This window comes from Marmota marmota, unplaced genomic scaffold (assembly GCF_001458135.2).
Source record: "Marmota marmota marmota unplaced genomic scaffold, marMar, whole genome shotgun sequence".
Taxonomy (NCBI): domain Eukaryota; kingdom Metazoa; phylum Chordata; class Mammalia; order Rodentia; family Sciuridae; genus Marmota; species Marmota marmota.
Genome location: NW_026000256.1, coordinates 657,913 through 672,796, shown reverse-complemented (window position 1 = coordinate 672,796; position 14,884 = coordinate 657,913). Strand labels below are relative to the sequence as shown.

General features: G+C 53.5%; 1 protein-coding gene across 6 annotated transcripts in view; it reads left to right on the top strand.

Annotated features, from left to right (window-relative positions):
• The window catches only part of Hcfc1 (host cell factor C1), a 24,019-nt gene that overhangs the window by 2,683 nt on the left and 6,452 nt on the right, over positions 1–14,884 (top strand). Inside the window, exons 4-23 of one of the 6 annotated variants that reach the window (XM_048796743.1) lie at positions 926–1,010; positions 1,567–1,673; positions 3,045–3,224; positions 3,311–3,670; positions 3,988–4,148; positions 4,751–4,948; positions 5,307–5,531; positions 5,693–5,797; positions 6,055–6,274; positions 6,602–6,744; positions 6,894–7,032; positions 7,250–7,470; positions 8,082–9,585; positions 9,854–10,017; positions 10,551–11,127; positions 11,498–11,824; positions 12,049–12,167; positions 12,267–12,404; positions 12,930–13,115; positions 14,222–14,616. In XM_048796743.1, coding sequence (XP_048652700.1) covers positions 926–1,010; positions 1,567–1,673; positions 3,045–3,224; positions 3,311–3,670; positions 3,988–4,148; positions 4,751–4,948; positions 5,307–5,531; positions 5,693–5,797; positions 6,055–6,274; positions 6,602–6,744; positions 6,894–7,032; positions 7,250–7,470; positions 8,082–9,585; positions 9,854–10,017; positions 10,551–11,127; positions 11,498–11,824; positions 12,049–12,167; positions 12,267–12,404; positions 12,930–13,115; positions 14,222–14,602 — 5,540 coding nt within the window. In that variant the 3' untranslated portion in view covers positions 14,603–14,616. The remainder of the gene's footprint in view (positions 1–925; positions 1,011–1,566; positions 1,674–3,044; positions 3,225–3,310; positions 3,671–3,987; positions 4,149–4,750; positions 4,949–5,306; positions 5,532–5,692; positions 5,798–6,054; positions 6,275–6,601; positions 6,745–6,893; positions 7,033–7,249; positions 7,471–8,081; positions 9,586–9,853; positions 10,018–10,550; positions 11,128–11,497; positions 11,825–12,048; positions 12,168–12,266; positions 12,405–12,929; positions 13,116–14,221; positions 14,617–14,884) is intronic. The other 5 variants (XM_048796742.1, XM_015506939.2, XM_048796741.1 and 2 more) reach the window with 5 other exon arrangements.

Here is a 14,884-nt window from a genome sequence, read left to right as displayed (position 1 = left end):
TCTCAAAAAAAAAAAAAAAAGGAAGCCCTTGCTGCTGTAATAGACTTGGTCTGGGCTGCCATCATCATACAGGGAGGTGGTGTCCTCTTTAGCTCTTTGCACTCCTTATGACAGGGTGAAGGTAGGACACTTGATAGTCCCTAGGTTTGTGAGCCGGTATCTTTGTCCTGTGTTGGTGATATTCTTTTTAAGAAGGTAAGGCTTAGTCTGATGAGTTTGTTAGCTAGCTTTAGGAGAATAAGAAAGGAGATTGAGGTTTTTCTTTATTGGAATTACTCTTGATTTGGGTAGCATTAGTGCTTGTTGACTTAAGAGTCGTTAGTCTACATGTGACTAATGCAGCCTAGTCTGGCTGTTGTGGTAAAATTGGATGTCCACAGACTGTTAAGCTTTTTGGGGGATACTTGGTCTGGTAGCCAGGTGGTGGCATCAGGGGTGATTAGGAAAAGATTGCCAAATACAGATTTCTGGAAGGTCTGCCTATGGGAGAGTAGGTATTGGTTGTGTTGCCCCATAGATCAGACTCAGTACTCAAATGGTTCAGTGTGAGAGAAACATCAGCATAGGCCAAAATACAGTCTGTAGAGCATTAAGGTGGTATGATGGTGTGTTCCATGAAGGGTAGGAAGTGAGAGTGGCTGAAGGGGGAGTTCAGCCTTCCTTTCCCAGCTCCAGAAGCATTGCTTCCTCATGGGAAGTGCTCAATACTTTTTGAAAGAAACTGTCTTCCTGGGGTTATCAGAATCATTTTGAAAATACTAGAATCTGGCTGTTAGGGTAACAATCAGAGGGCCTTCTGTGAGCTATATATAGTAAGGTCAGGGATGCAGTTCTTGTGCTAGGTCACACCTGCCATGCCCAAGTCCAGGGAATATCCTCTGTGTCTGGTCCAGTGTGGATAATCCTTTCTCTTTCATCTTTGCAGAGACGCTGACATGGAATAAGCCCAGTCTCAGTGGGGTGGCACCCCTTCCTCGCAGTCTTCACTCTGCAACTACCATAGGAAACAAGTGAGTGGCTACTTTCCTCTTTCCTGGCCTGGAATTGTTGTCACTCTGAAGGGTTCCTGGTCAGTTTTGTTGTGACAGTCCCTAAGGCCCAAGGAGGCTGCTTCTTGGCTGGGTTGGCATTGAGTAGCCCCGTTTTTCCCTTACAACCCTGGGGGATCCAGAGAAGATAAATTCAGTATGGAGGGTCCTGCCCACAAAACTCAGCCTGAGACCCTTCTTGGGCCTGTGAGGCTCTATCCCATCAAAGGTGCCGATCCTCCCCACAAGTAGCTATCTTTTTGAATGCCAAGGTCCTAAGGGGAATCTAGGGATGATGGAAACTAAGGTGAGTCTTAGATGAGCAAAACAGTGGTTTCTTGCTGGAGAGGTGACGCAGTTCTTGTGAGAACTGAGCCACCAGGTAGGAGAGGGCTATCTAAAGGCTTTGTGTGCCCTGGGGGACTCCTGGGGAGATCTAGAAGACTGAGTATGTTTGGAACTTCCAGAGTAGAAGAGGTGGCCTCTAGCTTGGCATCTCCTCTACAATCCTCTCCTGCTTTTCCCTCCCTCCTCTCAGAATGTATGTGTTTGGTGGCTGGGTGCCTCTCGTCATGGATGATGTCAAAGTGGCCACACACGAGAAGGAGTGGAAGTGTACCAACACGCTGGCTTGTCTCAACCTGGGTATGGCCTCCTCGGGTTTGGAGTGGCCTGGGAGAGGCTAACCCTCCTCAGCCCTGAGAGCTGTGTGGGGTGTGCAGGGAGTGAGGCTGGGCCCATGGCTCCTTTTAGAAACCACCAGAAGTACCCATTGGGTGGAGTGCTCCAAAACAGTGCTCTTCTCTCTTATTATTTCAATAGTCTCATCACATACATGGTCTGACATCTGAAAGTGTATTTGGTGCAGAGCCTCCCCACATCTCAGGCAGCCACATGGGTGGTTTCTTGTGCCCCCTCTACAGGGACTCTTCTACACACAAAGGCAGTAACTGTAGGTCTGTAGCCTGCTGTACACAGGGCTGCACTGGCACTTTTCATTTTGGAGATCATTCCACGTCCCCTCACAGTAAGCAGCTGCATTCTTCTGAATTGTTATTGTGACGCCAAAACTTGTGATGCTGCTCCTATGAGTATCCTTTCACCATTTTTACCCAAATGCAAGTGCACTCAAAGAGTAATTAACACCTAGAGGTAGGTAGCCAGGCGTATGTGGTGCCTGTAGTCCCAGCTACTCCAGAGCTGAGGCAGGAGAGTGGCTTGAGCCTGGGCAACATAGTGAGACCCCATCTCAAAGGAAAAAAAAAATGTCTAGAGGTAAAGTTGCCATCAGATGTTGCCACACCACTCTGGCTATATCGGTGTAGATAACCCCAGTGGTGCTCAAGTTCCTGGAACCTGGCCGTCAGCATACAGACTCTGCCAGCCTGCTGGGTGGCAGGAATTCCCCACTGGCCACCCCTTGGCATCGGTTCACCCTGAGCCCCAGTTGCAGTGGGCACAGAACTCAAACTGCCAGGTACTGTGTGGTTTATGTTGACTGAAGGGTACATTTTTGTTTTAAGGCCTTTCTATTCAATTTTTCTTATAAACCGTGGTCCCCCTTGTCTCCATCTCTCTCTGGCACACATGTTATTTGATGTTCAAAACCTTCACTTATAGTTTTCTAACAGTTCTCTCTCTCTCTCTCTCTCTCTTTCTCTACTGGGGATTGAACCCAGGTATTCTCTGCCATTGAGTTACATTCCTAGCCCTTTTTATTTTTTTGAGACAGGGTCTTGCTATGTTGCCCAGGCTGGCCTTGAACTTGGAATGTCTTCCTGTCTTGGCCTCCTGAATAACTAGGATTATAGGTGTGCACCACTGCACCCAGCATCATATTTTTTAAATGGTGCTTTTGGTGTATGGAGTTTGCTTGTTCTTAATTTAGTGCATTGACAATTTTCTGGTTTTTATTCCCCATCCCTAACAATAAAAAGACAAGGGGCAGCTGGGAATTGGGAAAGGGTGGGTTTCCTCTACCCTTCCTGTTAACCTCCAGCACCTGCCAACCCTTAGATACCATGGCCTGGGAGACCATCCTGATGGACACACTGGAGGACAACATTCCTCGTGCTCGAGCTGGCCACTGTGCAGTTGCCATCAATACCCGCCTGTATATTTGGAGTGGGCGCGATGGCTACCGGAAGGCCTGGAACAACCAGGTCTGCTGCAAGGACCTCTGGTACTTGGAGACAGGTAAGGCACCATTCTTCCGGGTCGGCACCAATCCCACTCCTAAAGCTTCCCGCTCCTCTCATCTTAGAAGCTGTGTTCTCTTACAGAAAAGCCACCACCCCCGGCCCGGGTACAACTGGTACGAGCCAACACCAACTCCCTGGAGGTGAGCTGGGGGGCAGTGGCAACAGCCGACAGTTACCTTCTGCAGCTCCAGAAATATGACATTCCTGCCACGGCTGCTACTGCCACCTCCCCCACACCCAATCCAGTCCCATCTGTGCCTGCCAACCCTCCCAAGAGCCCTGCCCCAGCAGCAGCCGCACCTGCTGTGCAGCCGCTGACCCAAGTAGGCATCACGCTCCTGCCCCAGGCTGCCGCCGCGCCCCCGACCACCACCACCATCCAGGTCTTGCCGACAGTGCCAGGGAGCTCCATTTCTGTGCCCACTGCAGCCAGGACTCAAGGTAAGCTGCAGGGTCAGGGGCATATCCCTAGGGACCTTCAGTGCCTAAGTAGGAGCCACTGCCCTGATTTATGAGGGTTGTTAAATAACAGCCCAGTAGCCATTGACTTTGGGCTTATTGCAAGGGGATGAGGGGGAGGAGAAAGCTCCATCCTGCTTGCAGAGAACTTGCCAGAAGGCACAGAAGATCCACACACAAAGCAAACCGCAGACCACAGACCGGTCTAGGAGTAGTTCAGGTCTATGTACTGAAATACAGAGGGCCTGGGACATTGTGTGGAAGGTGACTTGCTGATGACCAACACCTTCTCTCATCAGGTGTCCCTGCTGTTCTCAAAGTGACTGGTCCTCAGGCTACAACAGGAACCCCATTGGTCACAATGCGGCCTGCCAGCCAGGCTGGGAAAGCCCCTGTCACTGTGACCTCCTTGCCTGCCGGTGTGCGAATGGTTGTGCCTACACAGAGTGCCCAGGGGACGGTGAGGAGTTGTCACTGGGCAGGGCTAAGGGAATGGGAGCGGGACTTTCTGGTGACCAAGTAGAATAAATAGAGCTCTGATGGGTTTGGATCCCAGCTGGCTCCTGTACCATGTATCATATGCCTTTCTTGTGTGTAAAATGCTGGTGGTGAGATTTCTGGCAGGATTGAGAATTAATAAGTTAATGCTTCAAAAGAACCTAACTTGCTTTGTGATCCTCAGGGCATTTTAAACGTGGACTTCCTTGTCCTGTAGCTTGAGGGAGAATGTGGCCAGCTGGGTCTGACCCAGGCCCATAAGAAGTGAGGTGTATCTGACTCTGTAGGCAATTGAACCCGGCCGGGGCCTTGTGCATGTTAGCATGTGCAGTAGCACTGACTCTGTTGTCTTTTTTTTTTTTTTTTTTTTTAAGGATCCAGAGTGCCTTGCAAATTCCTGCCACAGGGGTTTCTGTGCTTGCTTTTTGGTGGCGATCTTTCTTATTTGGGGCTAGGAGAGAGGGGCCAGCAGTAGGAAAAGCTAAGGGATGCTGCTGAGTCCCTTGGCAGGTTCCAGGGAGGCAGGTGGTGCCACATGGCTTACGTGCCCTGTGCCTGCCACAGGTGATTGGTAGCAGTCCGCAGATGAGTGGAATGGCCGCATTGGCAGCTGCTGCTGCTGCCACCCAGAAAATCCCTCCTTCTTCAGCGCCTACAGTGCTGAGTGTCCCAGCGGGCACCACCATCGTCAAGACTGTGGCTGTGACACCTGGCACGACCACCCTCCCAGCCACTGTGAAGGTGGCCTCCTCTCCCGTCATGGTGAGCATCTGTCTTCTGGGCTTGGTTATAAGCCAGCAACCACAGGGTCAGGCGTTTCTGGTCACTGTCATAAAACAGCAGTCACTTCTTCTGGGCTTTTGACCAACCCTTGAGGCCATTGGTCCATAATTGGTACTGGTGTGGGCTGTGGCATAAGCAGTTACTTTTTGGGGGTATTACAGCCTTAGGGATAGACATGTGGTCATTCAGGCTGCTCCCTAGCATCATTAAAAGGAAAAGTAAACCTCTCTATTTTGTTCTGGGGATGAAGTGTGGTGAGCATCAGAGGTAGAGCCATGGGCATTCCAAATGGCAGCTCAGTCTCTACCCTGCTCAACAGACATCTTTGTCCCTCAAGGTGAGCAATCCTGCTACTCGTATGCTGAAGACTGCAGCTGCCCAAGTGGGGACATCAGTCTCCTCTGCCGCTAACACATCTACCCGCCCTATTATCACGGTGCACAAGTCAGGGACCGTGACCGTGGCCCAGCAAGCCCAGGTGGTGACCACAGTTGTAGGTGGGGTCACCAAGACCATCACCCTTGTGAAGAGCCCCATCTCCGTACCAGGAGGCAGTGCTTTGGTGAGTGACGGGCACCACCTGGCTGCATGTGACAGCTGCCAGACTAAGGTGGCTGCCAGGGGTGACTTGTTGCCCCTGGTCCACTTCCAATAGAGTCCCAGTCCAGGCCATGCCCTTATTTGGTTTCTGGATCACTCCCTGCTCCATCCTTTCCTTTTTAGATTTCCAATCTGGGCAAAGTGATGTCAGTGGTCCAGACCAAACCAGTTCAGACTTCAGCAGTCACAGGCCAGGCATCTACGGGTCCTGTAACTCAGATCATCCAGGTGAGCTCTTAGTGTTTTCTGAAAATGATCCCTAGACTCAGAGCCTCATAGGCAAGAACAGGTGCTGTGCCATGAGGATAACTCAATGTCTCTGCTCATGGAAGATTTCAGGAGTATGTGTTGCTTATAGAGTCCTGCTATTCAGTCCTATCACCTGCAAAACATTTCCTGGACTACTTAGACTGCCATTGGAGAATAGCCAAAGCAAACGTTCTTTCCCTATAGTGGTACCCATTCATACTTGCTTCCCATTTCAGACCAAAGGACCCCTGCCAGCAGGGACAATCCTGAAGCTGGTGACCTCAGCAGATGGAAAACCTACCACCATCATCACCACCACGCAGGCCAGTGGAGCAGGGACCAAGCCCACCATCCTGGGCATCAGCAGTGTCTCCCCCAGCACTACCAAACCTGGCACGACCACCATTATCAAGACCATCCCCATGTCCGCCATCATTACCCAGGCAGGCGCAACAGGTAGGGGTATCCCTGACACAGGTTCCTGAAGGTCCTTGCTGACAAGTACCTGTCATGAGGAAGAAGGGGGGGGGCAGTCACACTGTGGACCCTGATTTTGGTTTCCCCTTTCCTGCATCCTTTTGCTTTGTTAGTTTTTGAGATTTGTAGGGAGCTGGCAGGCATCTGATTCTGATTGGTAGTTCTTTTATCTCCTGGGCTGCAGAGGGGACTGCATTAAAAGGGGGCCCAAGGAAGATGGGATATGGGATGTCTTCACAGAACTCATGTCATGTCTGTGTCGTGTCCACCCCCCACCCCACCCCCATCCCCGTGTCTCCTATGCAGGTGTGACTAGTAGTCCGGGCATCAAGTCCCCCATCACCATTATTACCACCAAGGTTATGACTTCAGGAACTGGAGCACCTGCTAAAATCATCACTGCTGTCCCCAAGATTGCCACTGGCCATGGGCAGCAAGGAGTGACACAGGTAAGGTACACATGACCCTCTCTTCACCCTGGTCTCTAGTGTAGTCCACCCCAGCAGGGCACACATGTCCTCCTGACAGGTCTGGGAAGGGCAAAATAGTCCAGCCAGCCTGGGAGTGATGTTGGTGGCGCTTTGCTCTGGTGTTCTAGGTGGTGCTAAAGGGGGCCCCTGGACAGCCAGGCACCATCCTCCGCACCGTGCCCATGGGGGGCGTTCGCCTGGTCACCCCTGTCACCGTCTCTGCCGTCAAGCCAGCCGTCACCACATTGGTTGTGAAGGGTACCACAGGTGTGTAGCCCACAGGCTAGGGCCTCAACAATGGCTGGGCTCCATCCCTACAGGCTTCCTGTGGCCACCTCCCCATGGTCCAGCTGGGGGAGGATGGCAGGTCCTCAGTAGCTGCACTCCAGAGCTCCTGGTCCCTTAGCCCCATCCATGGAGAGATGCTACTGGAAAGGCAGTGGTAGCAGCAGGCTACACTTTATCTCTGCTTCCCTTCCTTTAGGTGTCACAACCCTAGGCACGGTGACGGGCACTGTTTCCACCAGCCTTGCTGGAGCTGGGGGCCACAGCACCAGCGCCTCCCTGGCCACGCCCATCACCACATTGGGTACCATCGCCACCCTCTCGAGCCAGGTGATCAACCCCACCGCCATTACCGTGTCAGCTGCACAGACCACACTGACGGCTGCTGGCGGGCTCACCACACCCACCATCACCATGCAGGTAGGGTGGGGCCCAAAGATGTGCCATCGCACACAGCAGTGACCCAGGTGAAAAGTATGGGAGGACTAGGCCCTTTTCCAGAAGTTGTGCAGCCCTGGCGCTTTTCCAGCACGTGGGGTGATTTCCTTATTGATGTGTAGTCCTGTTCATAGTCTGATGTGGTGAGACCTCCTGTTTGAGCCAATACTTACTCTCTTATAATGTTATAGAGTTCATCTTCATGTGCCTGTAGTATTGGTCTTCTCTCCGTACGTTTTCTTAAGCTGGATTTCTAAAAGTAGTGAGGAATCTCTTGATGGCCTTTGTACATCATCAAGGGATTACATTCCCTGAGAAGGACTCTATTCTAGCCTCCTCTCCTGTCCTGGTCCTGTCTCACAACCCCTTCCTTAGTTTGAATTGCCCTTGAGGGAAAGCAGTGACTCTTCCCTGGTATTTCATCGAGTCAGCCTCTTGGGATCAGAGGGGAGACAGATTTGCCAGGGCTGGTTAGGAGGAGAGTTTGTGGTCCCATTTGGCATGGGTGATAATGTAGGATGATGGGAGAGACAGACAGATGGGAAGTCATGTAACTCATGATACTAACTCTTTTGGTTTTGTATCTCCCCCAGCCTGTCTCTCAGCCTACCCAGGTGACTCTGATTACAGCGCCTAGTGGGGTCGAGGCCCAGCCTGTGCACGATCTCCCTGTGTCCATTCTGGCCTCACCTACTACAGAGCAGCCCACAGCCACAGTCACCATTGCCGACTCTGGCCAGGGTGATGTTCAGCCTGGCACTGTGACACTGGTGTGCTCCAACCCACCCTGTGAGACCCACGAGACGGGCACTACCAACACGGCCACCACCACTGTTGTGGCCAACCTTGGGGGACACCCGCAGCCCACCCAAGTGCAGTTTGTCTGTGATAGGCAGGAGGCAGCTGCTTCTCTTGTGACCTCAACTGTGGGGCAGCAGAATGGTAGTGTGGTCCGCGTCTGCTCGAACCCACCCTGTGAGACCCATGAGACAGGAACCACCAACACTGCCACCACAGCCACCTCCAACATGGCTGGGCAGCATGGCTGCTCAAACCCACCCTGTGAGACCCATGAGACGGGCACCACCAGCACCGCCACGACGGCCATGTCCAGCATTGGTGCTGGCCAGCAACGAGATACCCGTCGTGCCTCTACCACTCCCACTGTGGTCCGGATCAGTGTGGTTCCTGGGGCATTGGAGGGAGCCCAAGGTTCTGTCAAGTCCCAGTGCCAAACCCGCCAGACCAGTGCGACCAGCACCACCATGACTGTGATGGCCACTGGGGTCCCATGCTCAACTGGCTCCCTGCTGAGGCCAAGCATGGCCCTGGAGGCTGGGGTCCACAGCCCTGCTTTTGTGCAGTTGGCCCCTCTGAGTGGTAAAGTTGGGCCAAGTGGCCCCAGCAACAAGGACGTGCTCCTGGGGCGCCAGTTGGAGACGCATCACACACACACAACCAACACCCCTACCATGGCACGCTCCATCATAGGTACTGGGGAGCCCAGTGCAGCTCGTGTGGTCCCCACACCTGCATACGAGAGCCTCCAAACCAGTTCACCCAGCACCACTGTAACTGTGACGGCCCTGGAGGCTCTGCTGTGCCCCTCATCCACAGTGACCCAAGTCTGCTCCAACCCGCCATGCGAGACCCACGAGACAGGCACCACCAACACCGCCACTACCTCCAATGCAGGCAGCGCCCAGCGGGTGTGCTCCAACCCGCCTTGTGAGACCCATGAGACGGGTACCACACACACGGCCACCACTGCCACCTCAAATGGGGGGGCAGGCCAGCCCGAGGGTGGGCAGCAGCCCCCTGCTGGCCGACCCTGTGAGACGCACCAGACCACTTCCACAGGCACCACCATGTCAGTCAGCGTGGGTGCCCTGCTCCCTGATGCTGCCCCATCCCACAGGACCCTGGAGTCCAGCTTGGAGGCAGCAGCAGTGCCCACCATCACCTCCCAGGCTGGTGCTGCATTGCTGGCTCCTTTCCCAACACAGAGGGTGTGCTCCAACCCCCCCTGTGAGACCCACGAGACGGGCACCACACACACAGCCACCACTGTCACCTCCAACATGAGCTCAAATCAAGGTGAGTGAAGGCATTTGTCCTTGTGTTCATATCCCCCAGACCCCAAGGCTCAGAGGAGAAAAAAGGTGACAAAATTATGTCCAGAGACCAATATGCTATGGCAATCAATCTGCAAGTGGGGTGAGGTGGAGAGAGCTTTGATGTGTCAAGTTACACATAGGGGGGTCTCCAGGATACTGTCTCATTCTCTGGTCCTCCCTTGAGGACAGCAGAAGCCTATGATGGTAAAGCCAAGCAGAAGCCAACCATTCTGCCTGTGCCTTCACAGATCCCCCACCAGCTGCCAGTGATCAGGGAGAAGTGGAGAGCACCCAGGGTGACAGTGTGAACATCGCCAGCTCCAGTGCCATCACAACAACCGTGTCCTCCACGCTGCCACGGGCAGTGACCACCGTGACACAGTCCACACCTGTTCCAGGCCCTTCCGTGCCGGTAAGAGCCAGAAGGGATCCCTCATCCACTGTACCCTTTGGCCCGTGCTGTTCCAGAGTCAGACACCAGATGTCGCTCTTGTACCAGGCACAGTGCTGTTCCTGGTTCCTTTTCCAGACCGTAAAAGGGCAGCCTCCATACTTGATGGGCAGGAGGCAGCTGTCCGACAGTTCTCAGCCATTCCAGGGCGCTTTGTCTCCGTAGCTGTTTCCAGTCGCTTGTGGTTTCACTGTAGCCTATAAAAGTGAGATGGTGGGGGTTTGAGTGCTTTTTTTGCCTATATACTGGGAAGCCTCTCTGAAGACTAATTCAGTTTGACCTGGGGGTCTCAAGGGTCTACCCTTCTCATTGTACCTTTTGTGCTGGTTGATGACCCACTGTCCCCATTCCCATTTAGCATGGGGTCAAGATGGCCCATCACAAGTGACCCTATAGGCCCAAAGGGAAAGATGAAGGCTATCCTGGTTTTTAGCCTCACTACTGGGTCCTGGCTTCCCTCCCCACCTCTGACGGGAGCTTCTCTCCCTTTCTAGAAGATTTCATCACTGACTGAGACTACCCCAGGGGCTCTGACTTCCGAAGTCCCCATCCCAGCCACGATAACAGTGACCATAGCCAACACAGAAACTTCTGACATGCCCTTCTCTGCTGTTGACATCCTGCAGCCCCCAGAGGAACTCCAGGTCTCACCAGGACCTCGCCAGCAGCTGCCGCCACGGCAACTCCTGCAGTCTTCCTCCACACCCCTGATGGGGGAGTCCACCGAGGTCCTGTCAGCCTCCCAGACCCCTGAGCTTCAGACTGCCGTGGATCTGAGCAGCACAGGGGACCCATCTTCAGGCCAGGAGCCTGCCAGCTCAGCGGTAGTGGCCACTGTGGTGGTCCAGCCACCCCAGCCCACACAGTCTGAAGTAGACCAGTTAACGCTTCCCCAAGAGCTGATGGCTGAGGCCCAGGCGGGCACCACCACCCTCATGGTAACAGGGCTCACCCCTGAGGAGCTTGCAGTGACTGCTGCTGCAGAAGCAGCTGCCCAGGCTGCAGCCACCGAGGAGGCCCAGGCCCTGGCCATCCAGGCAGTGCTCCAGGCCGCACAGCAGGCTGTCATGGGTAGGTGCTAACCAGGAGTCCCAAGAGAAAGTAGACTCCTCATGAGGAATGATGGCCCTAAATAGAGGGCTGAGGTGACAGGTGGTGGTAGGTCAGCTGAGGAGAGAAGGCCCACTTCCTGCAAGAGTGGTATAGTGGACCCTGGGCAGGCCAGTGGTGGGGAGACCTATGTTGGCCAGGCAGGCTGGAGCTGACAACTGAGAAGGAGGCAGGGTCCAGTGGCCAGAGTACAACCCACAGTGGGGTATGGGTGGGATAAAAACCATCAGAGAAATAGGTCTCTGAGCTCTTACCTTAGGGACAGCATCCCTGTACATAGGGCCAAGCATGTTGGCGTTCCTTTTGAGTAGTATTTTTCTTGGCCTTGGAGCAGGCACCGGGGAGCCCATGGACACATCCGAGGCGGCAGCAGCTGTGACACAAGCAGAGCTGGGTCACCTTTCAGCCGAGGGCCAGGAGGGCCAGGCCACCACCATCCCTATTGTGCTGACACAGCAGGAATTGGCTGCCTTGGTGCAGCAGCAGCAGCAGCTGCAGGAGGCCCAGGCCCAGGCCCAGCAGCAGCACCACCTCCCTACCGAGGCCCTAGCCCCAGCCGACAGCCTCAATGACCCAACCATCGAAAGCAACTGCCTCAATGAGCTGGCTGGTGCTGTCCCCAGTACCGTGGCTCTGCTGCCTTCAACAGCCACTGAGAGTAAGCAGGGCCCTGCCTTGGCTTTGAGCCCTACCCCTGGGGAGCTTAGTTATTTTGGGAAAGAAATTTGGGGGGTAAATTGGTGCTAGAGTACGTGGGTAGAAGGTGGCCAGGGGGAGACAGGGAGGTGAGGGTAGCATAAGGGTGCCATTTCAGGAGGTCCAGGCCCTGCAGAGAAGTCAGGTTTCCAGAACCTTTGCTGTTGATACCTTCTTTATTCCCAGGCCTGGCTCCGTCCAACACCTTTGTGGCCCCCCAGCCAGTTGTGGTAGCTAGCCCAGCGAAGCTACAGGCTGCAGCTACCCTAACTGAAGTGGCCAATGGCATAGAGTCCCTGGGTGTGGTGAGTTGGGTGTGATGGGACCCTGGGGGACAGGGATCAGCATTGCCTCCAGACCCTGAAGGCTAAGGACCTGATCTCATCTCCCTTTTTATTTTCCAGAAGCCAGACCTGCCACCACCACCCAGCAAAGCCCCTGTGAAGAAGGAGAACCAATGGTTTGATGTGGGGGTCATTAAGGGCACCAATGTGATGGTGACTCACTATTTCCTGCCACCTGATGATGCTGTCCCATCAGATGTAAGTGTCCCCAAGAGCTGGCACCCTTGGGTGAGTGGATCCTGGCCGTGAGGCAAGTATTTAGAAGCAGATTTGGCTCTGCTGCCCTGAGTTGAGGCTCACAAGAAACTATCTTTTCTCCAACTTGAGTGGTCAGTAAACATTGAGGATGGCCAGGTGGAGATCCTTCCCCCTGAGGCAATAAGAAAGTGAAAACTTTTGGTCCTTTCCTGATGGTGCCTGACCTCAGCCACCCTCATCATATCCCTCCTTGCCACATAGCGGCAGCCATTGGTGACCTCATTCCCCTTCACCACATAGTTCTCATGCATCTACAGTGTTCACAAGATGGACATTTGCTCTTCTGACCCCCTAGCTGCCTTTTTAATTTTTGTGGTGCTGGGATGGAACCCAGGGCCTTGAGTACTAGGCAAATGCTCTGCCATTGAGCTTAACCCACAGCCCACAGGGCCAACTTCTTAGCAATGAGCTTCATGCCACTTTCTTCTCTTTTCTTCATCTGATTTTTACATTTTCTTTCCCCAGGATGACTCGGGCACTGTCCCTGACTATAACCAACTGAAGAAGCAGGAGCTACAGCCAGGCACAGCCTATAAGTTTCGTGTTGCTGGTATCAACGCTTGTGGCCGGGGGCCCTTCAGCGAGATCTCAGCCTTTAAGACATGTCTGCCTGGTTTCCCAGGGGCCCCTTGTGCCATTAAAATCAGCAAAGTGAGTCTCCCTGTGGGGTGGCCTGTCCCCACCATTGGTCCCTTGCCTGCTGGGAGCAGAGCAAATTTCGGCTGAGTGCACAGGCACAGAGCTCCCGATCCATGCAGAGGACCCAGGTGGTGGTGGTGGTGGTGGTGGTGATGGGGGTGCACACAGATGTGAGCATGGTAGCCGGGCCCACCCTTGGTGGACAGAGACTGCTGCCTGGTGGGTAATGAATGCTAAGACTCTGGCTTCTGGTCCTGTGTCATCAATTGCCAGGGTGACAAGGTAAAGTTCCTTTCTATTCCCTAGCCTCAGTTTCTTTCTCTGTAGCCTGACAGCTAGTGTCCTTGAGCAGGCACTCTGTGTTAAGCTCTCTGTACTGCTCCATGTTTTATTTTTTCCTATAGTACTGGGGATTGAACCTGAGGCCTTATGCATGCTGTGCAAGGGCTCTACCATTGAGCTACATCCCTAGCCCTTTTTTATTTTTATTTTGAGACAGGGTCTCTCTAAGTTGCCCAGGTTGGCCTACAACTTGTGCTGCTTCAGCCTCCTGAGTAGCTGGCATTACAGGCATGTGCCACCAGGCCTGCTCTTCGATATGTCTTTTATCCTAAAAACATCCCCAGGAGGTGTGGCTCTTCTTGCTATTGTAGCTCCGTTTCTTAGATGCAGAAACTGACACATCAAGAGGCAAAGTGAGGGCTGGGGATGTGGCTCAAGCGGTAGCGTGCTTGCCTGGCATGCGTGCGGCCCGGGTTCGATCCTCAGCACCACATACACACAAAGATATTGTGTCCGCCGAAAATTTTAAATAAATAAATAAATATTAAAAAAAAAAAAAGAGGCAAAGTGACAGGTCACACATTACGTAGTAGATTCAGGAAGGCTGTTTTGAGTCCCAGTTCCTTTTATTCTTTCCACTTCGGGGCAGATCTCTTTTAAAGTTCTTTGATCTCTGATGTGGAATATCTCTATTGTGTTAGGGGGAAAAAAAGCTCTTGGGGTAGGAGCATTCAGTACTGCAGGCTTCTTTGCCCCCTGTTCTGGGGACAGGCCGGGTGGGCTGAGACCTCAGTGACTGAAGAAGGCAGAGCTTGACCTTCTGTCCTGGCTTCTAGAGTCCAGACGGTGCTCACCTCACCTGGGAGCCGCCCTCTGTGACCTCCGGCAAGATCATCGAGTACTCTGTGTACCTGGCCATCCAGAGCTCACAGGCTGGCGGTGAGCCCAAGAGCTCAACCCCAGCCCAGCTGGCCTTTATGCGAGTGTACTGCGGGCCCAGCCCCTCTTGCCTTGTGCAGTCCTCCAGTCTCTCCAATGCCCACATTGACTACACCACCAAGCCCGCCATCATCTTCCGCATCGCTGCCCGCAATGAGAAGGGGTATGGCCCAGCCACACAAGTGAGGTGGTTGCAAGGTAAGTATCATTTGTGGAGCTCTTGGGGCAGCTTATGGTTAAGCTGGGTACAGCAGGAGGTTGGTACTGACCTACTATAGGATTCTTCTCAGATGTTGTCCCCTCTTCGTCCTGTGTGTCCTGCCCTCCCCTAGTTGTTCCTGCTAATGCTATGTACAGTGCTCCCACGGGGGTAGGCAGTGAGTAGGGCAGGGGGCCCCAGCTTCAAGCTAGACTTGGGAGTTCTACAACATGGGAGTTCTACAACATGGGTGCACAACGGTGTAGGATGGTAGGGAAGGACAAAGATTTCTAGGTCCAAGAACAGCATGCTACCAAAAGTAGAGAGCCCAAGCTGAGTCTGGAGCCCTGTGGGTGGGGGG